Source organism: Monopterus albus, unplaced genomic scaffold (genome assembly GCF_001952655.1).
Source record: "Monopterus albus unplaced genomic scaffold, M_albus_1.0 scaffold155.1, whole genome shotgun sequence".
Classification (NCBI taxonomy): domain Eukaryota; kingdom Metazoa; phylum Chordata; class Actinopteri; order Synbranchiformes; family Synbranchidae; genus Monopterus; species Monopterus albus.
The window spans coordinates 687,118-704,416 of NW_018128035.1; the positions used below are offsets into that span (position 1 = coordinate 687,118).

A 17,299-nucleotide genomic window follows, 5' to 3' on the forward strand; every position below is an offset into this window, starting at 1 on the left:
ACACTACATCCTGATCATGCCCCTGTTCAATTCCCTTCTAGCCCAAGGTTTGATGAAGTGTAGTACTGTAGAAATCCCATGTGCAGGGAGGCCAGGCTGATCTAACAGTGGACTTTCAGGCTGTTGCCGGGGCTTGTGCCGACCTGAAGTCACGGTAACCAGCAGAAAACACCACAGCAGACGTGAGAGATGCAAAGAGCGGAGGCTGGTGTACACGGTGTGGCCACTGAACTAAGCTAAATGATCCCACCAGACCCAACATGGCCATAAACCAGAACCAGAACTCACTCCCAGAACTCAATGATGGGCGACTGCCCATCCGCCAGCTCAGCGCAGGTCATGTTGCCGTTGACAGTGGCGTTGACAGTGGCGTTGGCGAGGCTGGCGTTGCTGCAGTCCTGGTGGCTGAAGATCTCGATGCAGCTGGGTGTGTTCCACTCGTTGTCACAGGAGGCCCAGGGCAGGGAGGAGGTAAAGGACTTGATCATGTAGTAGAAGCCCCAGGCCAACACCATAATGTAGTAGGTGTTACAGAAGAACACGATCACCATGGAGGCACAGCCCAGACCTGAGGAAGAGGAGGAGGAGGAGGAGGAGGACAGGTCAGCGTGATGCCTTCATATGTGCACTGGAGCTGAGGGCAAAGTTTAAAACTACATATGTTCTTTCCATCTTTCATTTGTTTATCCTGGTGTAGTTTTAAACCTTTTACTGCTTCCTATTAAACACTGACCTCTGACCTTAGCTAGGACACGGCAGGCCAAGACAGTTTGACTGATGAGTGATTTAACAGAGGGCATGCTGATGACATGTCACAGCCAGCAGAAAACCAGCCTCCACACACAATCAAAAACCATCACTACTCTTGCAAATAAATTACAAACATACTAAATATGTAAATATATCTATTACAGGTGTGTATGATTCAGTTGATTGTGTGTGTGTATGTTATCAGTAAACATAAACACACACTGTCATGTGTGTCTGTACTGATGAAGACTCAGTGTGAGGGCCCACTGCACCGTTTCCAGATAAAGCTCCTTCGCTGTAGACTAGACACTGGTCTGACCAGGAACAGAAATTCTGAGGTCATCGTTCCTATGCTGATATCTGCTCGTGACACCTTCTAAACATTACACCTGTGTAACGTGCAGGCGACTCTGAGACACTGACAGATGTGCACATTCATCGATAAGGCAGAAAAGAGAAGCTGCTCCACGTGGCCCAAACTGCCAAACTGTTTGAGGTTATACACTCTCACACAACTCAAATCAAAGTCCAAGGACTCGGTCGTGTCTCATGCTGATGTCAGCGCCGCTCTGCAGAGAATGAGCCCGTGTCCTCTGGGCAGCTCCGCCCTCAGGAGGAGCATGTCTATCTGCAGCACTGGTGTGAAGCCAAATCACGGCTGTGTTGACCCGTTGGTGACTGTATCAGGCTGTATGAATGTGTAGGTGGAGCTCTGTCAACACCACCTGCCGTGTAAAGGTCACAGGAAGGTCTCTGACTAGTAAACTAAAGCAGTCATGTGCTCCCTGCAAATATCTAGCTGCTGATAACGTTGTGTGTAAATGTAACACAGATAATAAAGAGCCGGCTGCATGAATCAAACTGTTTATGAGTGTGTGTGTGTGTCGATGGCATGTTTCAAGCCCTGACTGCAGGCACGTACAACAGGCCACTGATTAACACCTCCAGATTAACCCGGGATACAAAGGGCTCCTGGGCACAGACATATAGGAGGCCATATACCAGGCCCCCGCCCTCCTACAGTGGAGCAGGAGACACAAAACCACTGAGCAACACAGCCGAGGCCACGTTTGCTCCATCCGCACGCCAGCAGCGATGCGCTACGGCCAGCTGCCGACAGCAGACACATCCAGTCTGTGAATCTAACACAAGCCACTGTCACACACACCGGCTGCTGGCACCAGACCTCTGGCATGCTGGCACGAATTACACTATTAGTAAAAAAACCAAACCACAACCACCTTCATATGGATCTCCTCTGCTTGTCCCAAACGGAGTCTAACCACGGAGCTACCTGTTTAATCGACAGCTACCTCACATGCACAGGATATACTGTGTGATTTAAGCCCTGTACTGAACCTGCCTCCTTGATTATTGGAGGAATATCAGCCATTTTGTGTCTTTGTGGTTGTGTCTCTTTCATGTCATTTGATTGACTTGTCAGCAGCCATGGATCGACCTGCATGTGCATGTAACTGCGCTGGTCTGCGTCCGAGTCCTCCTGCAGCTGAGACATCGACAGACTGGGACTAAACAAAGTCAGACTGTTGATCTAATGCTGATGAGCGGATGAATTTAATACTGAGCCATGGCCTGTGTTTCACAAGCTGAACTCTAAAGCGCCAAACTGAAGTGTCACTTTTTCTGTCGCTACTTGTTTCCATTTTGCCAAGGTGACTCATTTCTCTCTCTGTGATTTGGAGGTCGCCATCCACGCTTCTGTTCCCTCCAGACTGGACTGCTGTAACGCCTGGTATTTTGGAGTACGTAAATCTTCCCTCGCTCAGCATCAAATGGCACAAAATGCTGCTGCACGTCTCCTGCCGGTGTAAATTCAACCACATGTCACCAGCACTGCCCTCTCTCCCCCCTGGCCGCCTGTTCATGTTAAACCGTTGCTATTTAATTCTAAGTACTGAATGGCGTGGGGCCAGAGTACTGGCGTAGGCCTGCGTAGGCCTACGGAGCCCTGAGCTCTGCAAACCTTCTCTTATTACAGGTCCCCAGGGTTAAACGATGTCATTGTCTCTCTGTAGCGGCCCCTGCACTCTTGAACTCTCCATCAGCATTAGATCCGTCTCAGACCTGCTGGATTTTAAATACTTATTAAAAACTATTTATTTGCTGTGGCCTATGGCTCCTAGTGAAGTCCACATCTTCTCTGATTGTTTTCCATCACATTTTGTTTTCATTCCCATCATTTTGATTGTCTTACTGTACTTGTGAAGGACTTTGGTCAACATGCCGGTGTTTTAAAGTGCTATATAAATAAATCTGACTTGACTTAAGGTCCTCTACAGTTCAGAGGAAACAGCTGGAGTTACCTTACAAAGTGACATCTTACATAGAAAACCCTGCAGTATAAAGCTTTGTCATAACCAGACTGTCAATCTGAGGTTTCTATATTATTTGTAAAAGTACAGTAAGAGTTCATTTCTAACGACAAGCTGACGGTTGCTTCAGCACCTCCACTCGGAGTGCAGTGGCCGACACAGCCGCCAGACCCAAACCCTGCCTCCTGAGCCTGCTGCTCACTTTGAACACACAGAGACCTGAGTTTTGAGAAGACGTGTAGAGCAGTGCACCTTTAAACAGAGGAGCGATGTTCCACACGTTGATGCTGCCGGCCTTCATGAACTGTCCGAGAGCGATCTCCAGGAAGAAGATGGGGATCCCTCCAATGAAGACGATCAGCAGGTAGGGGATCAGGAAGACACCTGCAGGGCGACACAGGCAGACATGACTGGTTACCGTCCAACACTGTGAGCCTCCTGGCTGAGCAGCAGCAGACGGTGAGGGCCATCTGCAGTACATTCATGTCCACCGACTCCACCACAGCAACAACAGAGGGTAGGTGAAGGCAACGAGTCTGCAAACAGTACACATACACAACTGGCGTCCACGTGTAAAACAAGGCAAACATTAGAGTCCACTTCACAAAGGTGACGCTGAAAAGGAGCAGACGTCAAAACAACAAACAAATGTCACTTTATTCATGAGGAAAAGAACTACACAACTAAAACTGTTCAGTGTGTTTGTCGTGTTTGTTGCTTTTCTTTTCTCTCTTCTACCCACTCACCCCAACCAGTCGAGGCAGAAGGAGGTTTCTTCCATTAAAAGGAGTTTTTCCTCCCTGCTGTCGCCATGTGCTGCTCAAGGGGGGGGTTGCTGGCTTTTCCTCTCCAGCACTGTGAGGTCTGGACCCGACTGTGTAAAGAGCCCTGAGACGACGGCTGTTGTGAGCTGGTGCTATAGAAATAAAACTGAACTGAATCTAATGGCTTCAGGGGTAAAACCAAACTGCTTCACAACTTCACAACAAATGAGCAGAAACACACTGCAGAAGAAGAACACGCCCTGTTGTGTTGTTCGCTGGTAGCTCAGCGCGGCAGCCTCAAGTACAGTTTTGAGATGTGTGCATTTCACTTTACACTTGTACTCCAGTGCACTTCAGAGACCTTTTACTGGACTGTGTTTATCTGGCAGCTGGAGCTACTGTGAGTAAGCAAACCAAATATTATCTAGAAACAAATTATGACACAACAAGCCTTTTTAATCACACACTACGTAGCAGTATGTAAAGTAGAAGATGGGGCAAAACAAAGCGCCAACAGTCAAGCCTCACATCAAACAAGAAGCTGATCTGCTCATTTTTCCGAGCCCACATTGTTTATTTCAAGTTTTATTCAGTGAAAATGTGAAAAACTAATTTCCATGTTTCAGCCATGATGTCTGTGGCCAGCGACAGCCGCAGACAGGCATTCAGGTTGTCCGTCCGTCTTCCAGCCCATTCACGTGAATGCGATATGTTGGGAATGCGTTGATGAAAATTTTTTGTTGTTGATGAGAAACCTGAGAAAGTGTCCACTTGGACTCCAGGATAAACTGATTTGATTTTGGTGGTCAAAGGTCAAAGGTCAAAGACGGCGCATCTGTCCCATTCCTGTGAATTTGACTGGTGGGTGGAGCCAAACAACAGCACAGCATCTATTTGCTATTTACTTCATCTATTGCATAGTGAAGTTAAAAGTGACATGCTACACTTACCGATGACAACAACAGGACATGTCCAGACGGCATTTTTAGGGTTAGGGTTTTAAAGGGTTAAAGTCTTGTGGCAGCTGGACATGGCGACTGATTGTAAAACAGAGAAACCAAAGTTAAACATCTGAAAACTGGTGCAAAACTTGTAAACTGATCAGCAGGTGTGAAGATAAACAGGTAGTGTAGCTCATGAGCTGAAGCGCTAAACTGCAGTTTGGCCCTTTAACAATTCAGGTGTCATGTTTATTTCAGCAGCGTCGTGATGACGCCGAGCTTCATGTAACTGAACAGGCAGGAGGGAGTGGAAGTGAATCTTCATCCCCACTCCTCGTCCTCTCTGGCTCCTGAGTGAGTGAAGGACGGGAAAAGTCTCATTTCTCAGCTCTTCATTCATACTTTATCCCGTCTTTGAATAAATGAAAGAAAAGACAGAGGAGCTGTCCCTCTTTGTCTCTGAGCCAAAAATCAGAATCAGTTTTATTGGCCAGGTGTGTCGGACACATGAGGACTTTGACTCTGGTACATTGGCTCTCAGTGTGTATGTACATATCCTCATGCAAGGGGCAAGTAAACAGTAAACCAGCATAAGGCTGTGTAATATAACAAAGTAGCAGTATTAACATCGACAAACAGTGCAAACAATGCAGAGTAAGCAGTGTAAACAGACAGTAAACAATGCAGACAGACAAAGGAATGTTCATTGAAATGAGATAAATAGGAATAAAAACAGAGTACTTAAAAATAGAGACCTGTATGGATCTCTATAATCTGTACAATGTATATTTACAGGTATTACACTGAGGGTTATTGTCCAATCATACTGTCATTGGTTAAGTGTTCATCAGAGCGACAGCCTGGGGGAAGAAACTGTCCCTGTGCCTGGTTGTCTTAGGGCACAGTGACCTGTAACGCCGTCCAGAGGGGAGGGGTTCAAGCAGATTGTGTCCAGGGTGTGAGGGGTCTGCAGTGATCCTCTCCACCCTCCTTTTGACCCGACCAGACAGTGATGGAGGTGCAGAGAACAGACTCGATGATTCCTCTGTAGAACTGGATCAGCAGCTTCTGGGGCAGGTCGAACTTCCTGAGCTGGCGCAGGAAGTACATCCTCTGCTGTGCCTTCTTGGTGATGGTCCTGATGTTGGACATCCACTTAATAAAAGAGGAAACCAGAGAATTTTCTCAGGAAGTAGAACTGCTCCTTCAATGTATTTTATTTCTCCTGGTTTGGTGAAGAATGACACGTGTGTGCGTTGTAGGACTGATATGGAGGAAGGTGTGAGGGTGTGTCCTCCTCATCCTCTGTGGCCGACCGCCTTCTCTCACAGGTCCGGTGTTAAGACAGTGAAACGGGCGTTTGTAAAGGCGAGACCTGAACCATACGCCTTCACACACTGAACAGTAACTGTGACTAACAGCTGCCGTGGAAACGATGAGTTACTTCTCTTACAATGTCTCTCTAATGAAGGAAGGAATGAATGCTCTCCTTCTACTCTGAGCTGGGGCGAGAGACATGAATGAACAATTAGGAACACACTCTCTCTCTGGTATGTTAACTGGTGTGATTGTGGGGGTCCACACACACACACACACACACACACACACCGCAGGGGGAGACTGGGTCACAGTGCCACCAGGAACTGGTATGAATGGAATCAAACTGGAACAATACTGGGAGGCAGAAGGGCTGAGTTACATAACAGCAGCTGCCATTACACACAGTCACCCGGCATCGACTACGGTCACCACTCAGGTTCATATCACCTGAAAAACTGTTTTAATTCCTGACTGAAAGTGACACATCACACAGATATCCCCATCAAACACCTGGCCCGACCCACGTGTTATCTTAGGACACATGCATCTTCCTGCACTGCATGGACGGATCACTGATCGGATCACTGATCGGAATTGCTCTGTGGCGAGGGCTCGGGGGGCCCCTGGACCAGAGCGTCTGTATGAAGTGACTGTTAATACATTTTGTTAGAAAGTCAGACAAATAACCACAGAGAGACAAAAGAAGAGTAAAATGGATGTAAAACAGCCACAAAGAGACCAAATGAGCACAAGGAGGCAGAAAACAACTAAACATGATCCAAAACAAGTAAATGACAGAGGACATGCTGAACAACCTCATAGTAAAACATCAACCAAATGCAAAGTGACTAAAATAACTGATGATGATGCTCCTGCTCTGTTGTTAGCCCTGTTGTCAGTCGGTCAGTTCTTAGCCCAGGGACTTACCCCGGATTAGCTGGCCTAGCTCGATAACTGTAGCGCTGCAGCCTAGCATGCTAACTGCAGCTGCAGGTCTATTTCTGTGTGTCTCACTTCCAGCTGTGAACAAACCAGGTGTGGCACATGTCAGCTGACTGTCCCCGGTCCAGGGCGATGCTTTGCCTGTCTCACCTGTTCCCAGGTCAGTTCTTCCTGCTTCCACCTGGGCCACCAGTCCTGCCCATAGTGTGAGTCCAGACCCTGGTCCAGCTCATTGCTCTGTGCCGTGGCCCTCCACTGTTGTCCACCAGCTATTAACCCCCCCAGTGAGCCACACCGCTGCACTGGGGGCAGGTTGTTTCCTCCTCAGGAAACACAGGAGGTGTCTGTTTCCAACACACAGCTCCTCGGGCTGAGAACAGCTTCACTGTTTCACTTATTTTTCCATCACTACAGAGGACACTGCACTGACTTACATAAGCAGCTATATGTTGCTGCTGCTCCTCACTGAACGCCATGATGCTTCCACTGATTGAAATATTCAACCCAGAGACTTCCTGTTTTGTTATGGCTACACTGTTGCATCAGGTGGAAATATTCCACTTCATGAAACCTTCTGGCTCCAGTGGACACTTAGGCACGTTACCTGGGACTTAGACTGTGGTCTTTCACTGTGTGTGTGCAGCTGTCTGTGTGGCCATAGTGCTCTCTAATCCCATCAGCACAGACTTACTGATGAGCTAACAGCATTACACCACTTAGCTTGGAAGCTCACTGTGTCTGTGGAGATTTGCAATGAGTTGCTGACACCCACCTTCCTCTTCTTCCTCTCTCTGCAGTCATGACTCATCAGCAGCTCCTGAGTTTTCATGCAATGCTACGCTAGGCTAACACAACAGAACAGTGTGTACCAGAGCAGCAGCAGGCTAACGCTAACCCACACAGCTTCACTCAGAGCTGCATCGCCACTGACTGTGCCGTCATGCAGCCAGCGGTCATCTCTGTGTGTCTCATACATCTGCAGCTGCTGCTCGAGCTGCCTTTAACCCCCACCGTCAGTGTGTGCAGCCTGTAAGCGGCAGTATGTTCATCTAAGACATGGAGAACCACTATTAATTTTGACAATTGAATTTCATTTTGTTTCAGTCTTCTGATAAAAATGCACAGGTCTAGTTTAAGTCAATGAAAACTAATTTGCATCATTTTCAATGCTTATATTTTCTAACCATTTTGAGGCTACAGCTATCTCCAACTTTGTTGTGCACAGTTATTGAGGTTACAGCCTTTTCCATCTTTCTTGCGCACAGTTACCACGGTTACAGGTGTGTATCTGTCCCTGTGCTGAGCAGAAGCCAATTCGGTCCCATTTGGACTAAACCCCTGCTCACTGGGTTCAGCCTGACAGAAGCTACATCATGGGAGAACATTAACACAGAGAGACATCCATCCTGGGACTGGCCAATTCCTTCTGACAGAAACACAGATATCTGACTGACAATGACGCTAACGTTACATCCACAGCACTTCCTGTTTCTCGAAGGTCTACCATGTTTCCTTTTCCCAGTGCAGGAGTGTGGCTCACCTGGGGGGGAGTTAATAGCTGCTGGACAACAGTGGAGGTCTACGGCACCGAGCAATGAGCTGGACCAGGGTCTGGACTCTCACACATTACGGTGAGGACACCACGTTCACTGTGGCTGGTGGGCTCTGGGCGGGGGTGGGGGGGCCACACAGACATAGAGAACCAGTGGCTGCAGCCTCAAACTGCATGCTCTCTGCATGTTGCACACTAGATAGACTGCATAAAGGAATCAGATGAGAGAGAACCTACAGTTTCATGGCTTCCAGCTCAGTGTCTGCCAAAAGCCTTAGTGACATCGAGCAAACACTTTCAGCCAAATGCTATCTTAGCTGAGTATAGCTGATTCTGATTCTGTATAGAGCCACATACCTGAACAGAACAACAGATTAGCTCACCTGTGCTAAACATGGCTGCGCACCTCAGTGGCAGGGTCAACGAACTCCAACTGAACCACTAATTTATCATCATCACACATTAACCAGTGCCTGTAACCACATTAAAGAACCAGGAGTCACTGGTGATTAAAAAGCCTGAGTGGTACAAAGAACCAGACAGCACTCCGAGAGCGCAGACCTCCACAAGGCAGCCCACAATGCCATTCCACCTAAAAGCGCCACCGCCATGATAGCGTGACCCTCATACTGTGATTCCATGGCCATGAAAACCTCCTAAAAACTAAATGGTAAATGGCCCCCACCCTCCTACCTGCGTCTCATTTTAATCATTCTGTATTCAGATGTAGCCATCTGTATTTTCTCACTGTGTTCTGCGTCTCTGTTTCCATCTCCTCTTCTATTTTGCTTCTTCTTCTTTTCATTCTTCTACTGAGGCTCTAAGGAACAAGGAGAGGAAATGAGAAGAGGAAACAAGGAGATGAAGGAAGGAAACAAGGAGAGAAGAGGACAGGAGAAAAGGAGCAGGTTTACTGATAAGATTAGAAGATTACTCCTGTTAATCTCTGTCCATGTGGTCAGAGGGATGATGATTTCACACTTGGCACCATCTCTCTCACACAGTCACAAACCTACAGCTCTGACCTTTGACCCTGAACGAAGGTTCATCACCATGGAGACGTGCTGCAGAACATGGACACATGAACTGACCGATGAGAGAGTCTGACTCATCAGGCTGATTAACTCGGAACCTCCTCAAGGACAAATGAAAATTTTTCAAGAACCACCTGAATCCCCGATTGACCATTGGAACATTTTCAAAGACCCCTAAACCCCCTGAAGGACCAGTGAATCCCTTTCAGTCCATAAAGGACACCTGGAACATCTTCCAAGGACTGGGAGAACCCCCTAAACAAGCCTTAGAAACAGTTCAAGGCCACAGTGCCCTCGCTCAGTTCCAGAGGCTGCGAGGTGAGCAGCAGCTCCGACAGCTGCAGCTATTTTTACCAGTCTGAGACAAATGCCAATGACCTTGTCAGAGTGAGTCCCTATAAACCGTGCATGCACGTTCAGCTGTTCTCTTGAACCTCTCCAACACTCGAACCAAGACACGTGGGGCCCTTCAGCCTTTTCACCGACCTTGCTCTGTCACTGAACTACTGACTGATGATGTGCTGTTGTAACGAACTGACAAAATATCACAGGATTCAAGCTGGACAGTTTCCTCACTAAAAGGCAAAGGTGAGGCAGACAACTGCTCCGGGGCCACGCATCCTCAGGGGCCCCAACACAATGTTTACTTCTACATAATCTTCCACAGGGTTATACATGCAAGAGACTGTGGAGAGGAGGGATGACAGGAAGGGAGGAGCAGAGGGACAAAGGTAAATGGTCTTAACAGGTGCCTTTCTCTGCACTCAGGGATACACACCATCTCCCATTATCCCACACATTCATGCCAGCGATATCACTGGGAGCAACTCAGGGTTCAGCATCTTGCTCAAGGACATGTGGAGTGGAGAAGCCGGGGATCGAACCTCCGACCATATGGTTCAGGGACAAGGAAGGAGAGAAGGAAAGGCAACAAGGGGATGAAAGAAGGTTAGAAGAAAGGAAGGAGGGATGGACAGAACAAGGACAAAAGACACGAGATGCCCTAAATTTTCCACCTCAAACAGGAGTAAAAATGTTTTTGCAATATTTCAGAGTTTATTTTCAGCTTCCACCCTTTCCACTGAACACGTCACTAAAATCAGGCGGCTGGAAACTCGCCCAGTGACTCAGTCGAGTTCACACACTTCCCTCTTGATTTTACCTGAATCTGCTGCTGTGCATGTTTTAGAACGGTGCAAGACATATTAGAGTGTACAAATACTCTGCCGCAAGTAAAAGATCTTCATTCAAAATGCCACTCGTGCAAAGTACAAGAGTATTACTATCCAAAATATACCTGAAGTACCATCAGTACCAAGTATTACTATCCAAATATACCTGAAGTACCATCAGTACCAGTACTTGTCCTGCAGAACGGCCCATGTCCCAGTAACGTCTCTGATACTGGATCATAGTGACTAATTACTGTGTCCATCACTTTAATGCTGCAGCTGGTAAAGGTGGAGCTGATGGTAACTACCTTATATACTTATACTGGGAAGTACTTTCTATCCTGCTGGGTAGCTGGTGGATTTCCTACTGGGATCAATAGAGTCTGATGGTTCTACTGGGTTTGGTTTGATTCATCTGGTTCAAAGTACATGATGTGCAGTAAAAAGTATACGGTTTGTCTCTGACACGGAGTCACAGGATGAAGTAGCAGGACATGGACGTACTCATGTACAGTACAAGCAGGCCTATGTCAAACTGGTACTGAAGTAGTTGAGTAAGTGTACTGAGTCCCTGTCCACAGTGAGGGTGTTCCCCTCCCAGTGTTAACATAGTGTGTCCCTGTGAATACACTGGGTTTGTGTTGCCAGTCCAGCCTGACGCCACCAGAGTGAGTCACGAAGTCGTGCTGGCTTCCAGGCTACAGACAGAAGAAAAACTGCAGAACGGTCCTTTGGCTTCGGTCCCTGCTGGATAAATCAGGTGTGAAGCAGCAGAGCGCGGTGACGGAGGTAACCTTTACAGTGTGTAACGTGAGAGCTGACCCTTTTCTCTTGACTCTCTGTGATTTAGCACGAGTCCTCCTCCTCCTCCCGTCTGTGTGAACATCCAGACCTTTCCCTCCTTTCTCTCCTCCATCTGGCTCAAACTGTGTGAACGAGACCTTTTCAGGTGAGGAAACGCCTCTGTTCCCCTTCTCTGCCCCCTCGGCAGTTTGCCTCCGCTGGTGGAGTTTAATTTTCACACAGGGTGAAACCTCCTGCTGGGGTTCCTCCTCTCCTCCAGGGTTTTCCACAAACCATTCCCACTTTTAACCACAAATCAATTCAGTCTTAGTCTGACAGGGAGGCTGCTGGGATGGGAACCATAGAGACGCAGCCACAGGTCAGTGTGTGTCTGTGCTTGAAGAACAGTTAGCTGGTTATTCTGATCAATTCAACTAATTAGAAGCAAAATTGACATGTCTTTAAGGGTTAATCATCCATTTTGTCCAACTGGAACTAGAGCTAAAACAATCCAACAGAAAACTACTGCTGTCCAAGTGGACGCCAACCACACGGCGGCAGCTTCTAACCCACGAGGACTGTCTGAGGGTTTTTCCTCTGTGCTGCGTCGGTCAAAGGAAAGCCAGGTTAACATCAGTTTGGCTTGTTTCTTTATAAGATCTGACCAGGAGGCTCACCTGTTACATTTACATCTAATGAAGCAGAAGCTAGCCAATTGCATGCTTGCTAGGAGAGGGGGCAAAGCCTAACATCTGTAGGCCAGCTCCCTCCAGGTGTGTGTGTGTGTGCGTGTGAGATGTGCCTCACCTCCTCCATTCTTGTAGCACAGGTAGGGGAACCTCCACACGTTGCCGAGACCAACAGCGAAGCCAACGCAGGACATAATGAAGTCCATCTGCCGCGTCCACATTTCCCGCTCTGGATATCCCGTCCCTGCCCCTGTGTCCACACCCCCTTTTTTGTCTGTACCGGCACAAGCACTGCTGGAGCCCACCATTGGGACAAGGCTGCTGTCAGGAGCCGCGGTGGGGTAACCAGCACCATTACACAGGAGGAGGGGGCCCTTCTTGGTCTCCTCCACGAGGCCCAGGGAACAGGGCGAAGCTGCCAGGCTCTGCTTCTCCATCTCAGTCCACACAACAGTCAGGAAGGGCTCGAGACTCTCAGCCTGTCTCTTTCCTGAATTCCCTTTAGTTCCTGGAAGTTCTTGTCCTGTCTCTCGTTTCCCAGTTAGAATCACCCCAACAACTGCCACCAGCTACAAACCAGTAGCAACCAGTCAGGAAAAGTCAGCTGTGGGTCTGAATGTCTCCTTCAGGCGTCCCTTTAATTAAATTTAATTTAATTTAAAGGTTTGGACCTTTCTCCTGTGTTTTCCCCTAAAATGTCTTTTCCCTTTACTTAATTAATTTCCCTAAAACCACTCAGATCCGTTTCTCCCTCCCAAACCAGTCAGATGCCAGTGAAGAACCAGTAATAGAGCACACCGTCTAGATCTTCGTCCGTTGTCCCTGGTTCTGGTTTAGTCCACGTCCTGTCGGAGCCCCAGGCGCGTCGGGGACAGACGAGTCAGTGGGTCCCTGTAGTCTGAGCTCTCGGCTGCTCCTGCCTTTACTCTTCTGGTTCAGTAATGAGAGTTTCTGTGGGTGAGCAGCCTGCGGGTCGAGGATCAGTCCAGTCTGTTTATGTGTGAACCCAGTTTTATCCAGGAGCACCGATTCGGACTTAACGCATAAAAAGGGAAAAAACCGAAAATATCTAACAACTATAGGGAGACAGTTCTTATTAAAATCAAAAATAAGAGACGAAATGACGAAGTAAAAATGGTGAAAACAGAAAATAAATGGAATTCCACCGACAGTCGGACAGCGACCTTCAAAAACAATCCACGAAGCACTTGAATGTGAGTCTGAAGAATCGCATGGGAACAGAGTCACAGAGGAGCCGGTGGCCTGCTGGAAGACGGGGCGCACGGAGAGGACGGCACCGGGATTATGGTCCTCTCAGCCAAGAAGGCACCGAGCGGCGGAAGGGTTCGGTCCCGGCGGCGGGCTGTGGGACCACCGTGTAGTCTGTGTAGGAATCGTCGCGGAGCAGAGGGGGGATGAGGAGGAGCGAGCTGCAGCGGGTCAAGGCTGTCAAATGGCCCGTTAGAGGGCTGCAAGGCTTTTAAAGTCTGCCTGACCGCAGTCCCCACCAGGGGCTTTAAACGCACAGGCGGCCGTCGGGTGACGTCACATGCCAGGCTCCGCCCCTCCCTGTTGTCCATCCCAGCTCTGAGTCTTCTCTTTTATGTATTTTTGCGCATATGGCCCAGTGTTGGCTCCGGTCAGTGCGCTCACGCTGCGTCCACATGTCAGTGCCATGTACCCGGCTCCGGTGTGAACACCACTGAGCTCCTAAACTACCACACATGCACAGATGTAACTGAAATGTGAGCCACGTGCACACAACAATAACAACCAGGTGGTGTGTGTGATGGTCAAATGGCCCAGTTTCCTCCCAAACCACTGGGTTACGATATGTTCCTCCCAGTTTGTCCTGATCAGAAGCTTCTCCGTAAACGTCCACCACATGTGAAACGTCCTGGTCTCTCCACACCGCCCTGGACAACGTCGGATCTGGGATGTGGGTGTAGACTTTGTCTGGTTGTCAACCATCTCTGATGAGTTGCTGACTCCAGGTGTCTCCAGGTGTGGACAGCTTCTGCTCCGACAGGTGCTGAAAGACATCTGAAGTGGTCCTTTAATTTTAAAAGACACTTCAGAAACCACACGCTGTTCTGTCTGTGCGGACGCGCGCTGCGTCATGAGCAGCACCACAGGACGGCCGGCGATATCGACCAGCGGATTAACGACCCACGATGTTATTGTCAGTGCTACGCTACCTGTTGGAATCAGTTCCACTACTTTGGGACTGGATGTGCTCGTGTGACGCACCGGTTGGATCGACCGACCTTGGAGCTAAAGGGCTCGGTGGGACTTAACGGTAAGTTCAACAAACACACGTTGTGTGTCTGTTAGTGCTTTGTTTCCTTAACGTTAGAGAGAATTGTTGTAAGGCTGGAGAAGTTACTGTCTCATCTGCGTCACTTGTACTGGGTCACGTGCCCCAGTGTAAATCAGCTGTGCCCCAGTAAATAAGGGTTATTATTAGACCATTCTTCAGAGAAACTAAATGCAAGAGTCAATAAACCAACTGACGCACGTAAAAGAAACAATAAAAACAAAAACGTGCTGCAATAACGCTGCTGCAGCTGCGCGTGGAAGCTATGTTCCCGCGCGGCGTGCCCGTGCATACCGACTGTGCGCATGTTTCAAATGCCAATCAGCGTACGTCGCGCGACGAGCAGGTAAAGATAATGTATGAAAACGCAGTGAAAGTAAAGTTTCCATGAGTGATAGCTACACTATCTGAACAATGACTAATTCCTCCTGTAGATGGATATCAGAACATTGAGGCAAAGAGAGGGAAGCAGAAAGGAGAGATGAGTTTGAGGGAGGTAAGACAAATGTTGACAAATGAGCTGTAGCTAACGGACTTGTGTGTGTGTGTGTGTGTGTGTGTGTGTGTAGCTGTGAACGGTCATTCAGCGCACTGAGACGACTCCACACTTGGCTGAGGTGCACAATGGGCCAAGACAGGCTTCACCATCTTGCTGTCTTATCAGTTGATCAGGAAGAACTTTGTAAACTGAGTGAGAGTCAAGTTATTGACAGATTTGCCAAAATGAAGAATAGGCGCTACACGTTATTGCACAAAAAGGGAACCAACTGAACTTCTTAGATTTGGTGGACAAGACGTTTTTAAGCTTAGAGAAATACTTTGCTTTACTTTGTGTATAGGATGTGTAGGATATGATATTAATTTGTAGTTGTAGGATATGATATTAATTTGGAGTTGCTGAAGTCATATTTGGACATGTTTATGTCTGTTTTGGTAGCATTCATGTGTGTATGCTGTTTATTCTTTGAAAATGACATCTGATAAAAATTAAACCACTTTTGTTCTGAGGGAGTACTTATTAATTATTTGTGTGTATAACTGTGTAATGTACAACTGTACGTGTGTATATCTATCTATCTATTCTAATCTATCCGGGCCAATATACAGGCCTAAGTAACTCAGACCATAGTAACTCTTAGTAGTCCCCCAAGAATAACACCCCTCCTGTCTTCAGAGGTCAAACTCATGCAAACTTCCCCAGTACTAAGCTGCTACCCCCAGATAGATCTGCAAACACAGAGACGTTGGAGTTACTCACACAGATAAAACTTTATTTGAGTCAAAGTATAATTTAACAATGAAAATGTTTTAAGAAACCCAACCCCAGAAGCTAAAATGCTACCTATAAGAAGTTTCCCCCACTCAATAAATACAGTGCAGAACAGGAATAAAATGGCCAGAGTCAACAGGTTAAAAGGCACCATTAAATAAACACCACAAATCAATTAATCAACCAAATATAAGAGGGCCTTACCTCCCTGTGCATAAAACCATTCACACACTGTTCACACCATAAAATTGACTAAACCCTATTTAGAAACAATACAATGAATAGGGAACAGAAATACTAGGTAAACCTCTTTACATAAAAACAAGGCAAAACGTTGCATAAGCAAAACACTACATAAACAAAACACTACCTACGCAAAGCAAAGCAGCAGAAACCAGGTGAAATCTTAAGAGATCTTTTTTGAGTTCACTACAAGAATCTAAATTTGCACAACATTTGGAGGAAAACAATGTCACACCTGTCAAAATTGATACCGTTCAAAGTCAATTTCTGTATGTAAAAGCCAAATAGAAAGACACTTATAGGCAGAGAGAGGCAGTGAGAGGAGCCACATGAATGTAATTTGATGTAAGGGACTGGAGAGGAGCAGAGGCCGCCTGTCCAGCCAGCCAGGGTCCTAAGCAGGTGCTTGTCGCCTTTGCCATGCATGACCAAATTTAGACAGACTCCTAATCTGGTGCACACAGGCCACCATGCTGAGCCAGAGAGTAGATGAGGTGAGCAGAGGAGGAGCAAGAGGGCCAAAGAAGTTGAGTGGACGGGGGTAGGGGTGGGGGCTAAATTAGGGAGAGGAGGAGAAAAGGCCGAAAAATGGAGATAGGGTCGAAGAGGGCAAGAAGGCAGAGGCAGCGGCTAAATCAGGTTGCTATGGGACACTGCCAGACAGCTGAGAAGGCAGGATTCCTGAAGTGAACTGTAAGTGTCCAAGATGAAGAGAGGCGCACAGACTACACCCAAGGTCTAAATACTGCTACCGAGGTGCTATTGGAGAGTGCAGCCCCCTCCTCTCCTACACGTACTGGCTGAGGGAGATGATGGATGTCTCCCTGCTGTCACCCGGGTAGTCTTCCGCAGGGCAGGTGCACTCGTACTGGGGACCTCTTCTGAAGGGGAAGAAAGACAGGGGCCTGGTGTAGCCAGAGGCATCTTTGACTTTACAACAGTGGAACCCTTTGGGTGAACCTTCACTGGTTGTTCCTCCGATTGCCTTACAATCACCAACAGTCCTGATTCTGTTCCTTCCTCCTCTGCATCACTCTCCTTCTCCTCCGATCGCATGCCTGACAGCTCCAAGAAATCACTCTGAGGGCACCCCAGGCCAGTGGTCTGGATTGGTTTCAGCATTGTTCGATGTACCTGCCGAACCTGAGCCAAATCATGTGCAGGAGCCACTGAATACACCACCTGGCCT

At 47.7% G+C, this 17,299-nt stretch overlaps 1 protein-coding gene across 3 annotated transcripts in view; it reads right to left on the reverse strand.

The window, feature by feature from the left end:
* The window catches only part of slc6a8 (solute carrier family 6 member 8), a 35,545-nt gene extending 21,557 nt beyond the window's left edge, over positions 1-13,988 (reverse strand). Inside the window, exons 1-4 of one of the 3 annotated variants that reach the window (XM_020614983.1) lie at positions 12,399-12,451; positions 9,351-9,422; positions 3,336-3,467; positions 289-568 (exon numbers count right to left, since the gene is read on the reverse strand). In XM_020614983.1, coding sequence (XP_020470639.1) covers positions 289-568; positions 3,336-3,384 — 329 coding nt within the window. In that variant the 5' untranslated portion in view covers positions 3,385-3,467; positions 9,351-9,422; positions 12,399-12,451. Of the gene's footprint in view, positions 1-288; positions 569-3,335; positions 3,468-3,829; positions 4,000-9,350; positions 9,423-12,398 lie in introns of those variants that run through there. The other 2 variants (XM_020614982.1, XM_020614984.1) reach the window with 2 other exon arrangements.
* Positions 13,989-17,299: the final 3,311 nt, after the last annotated feature.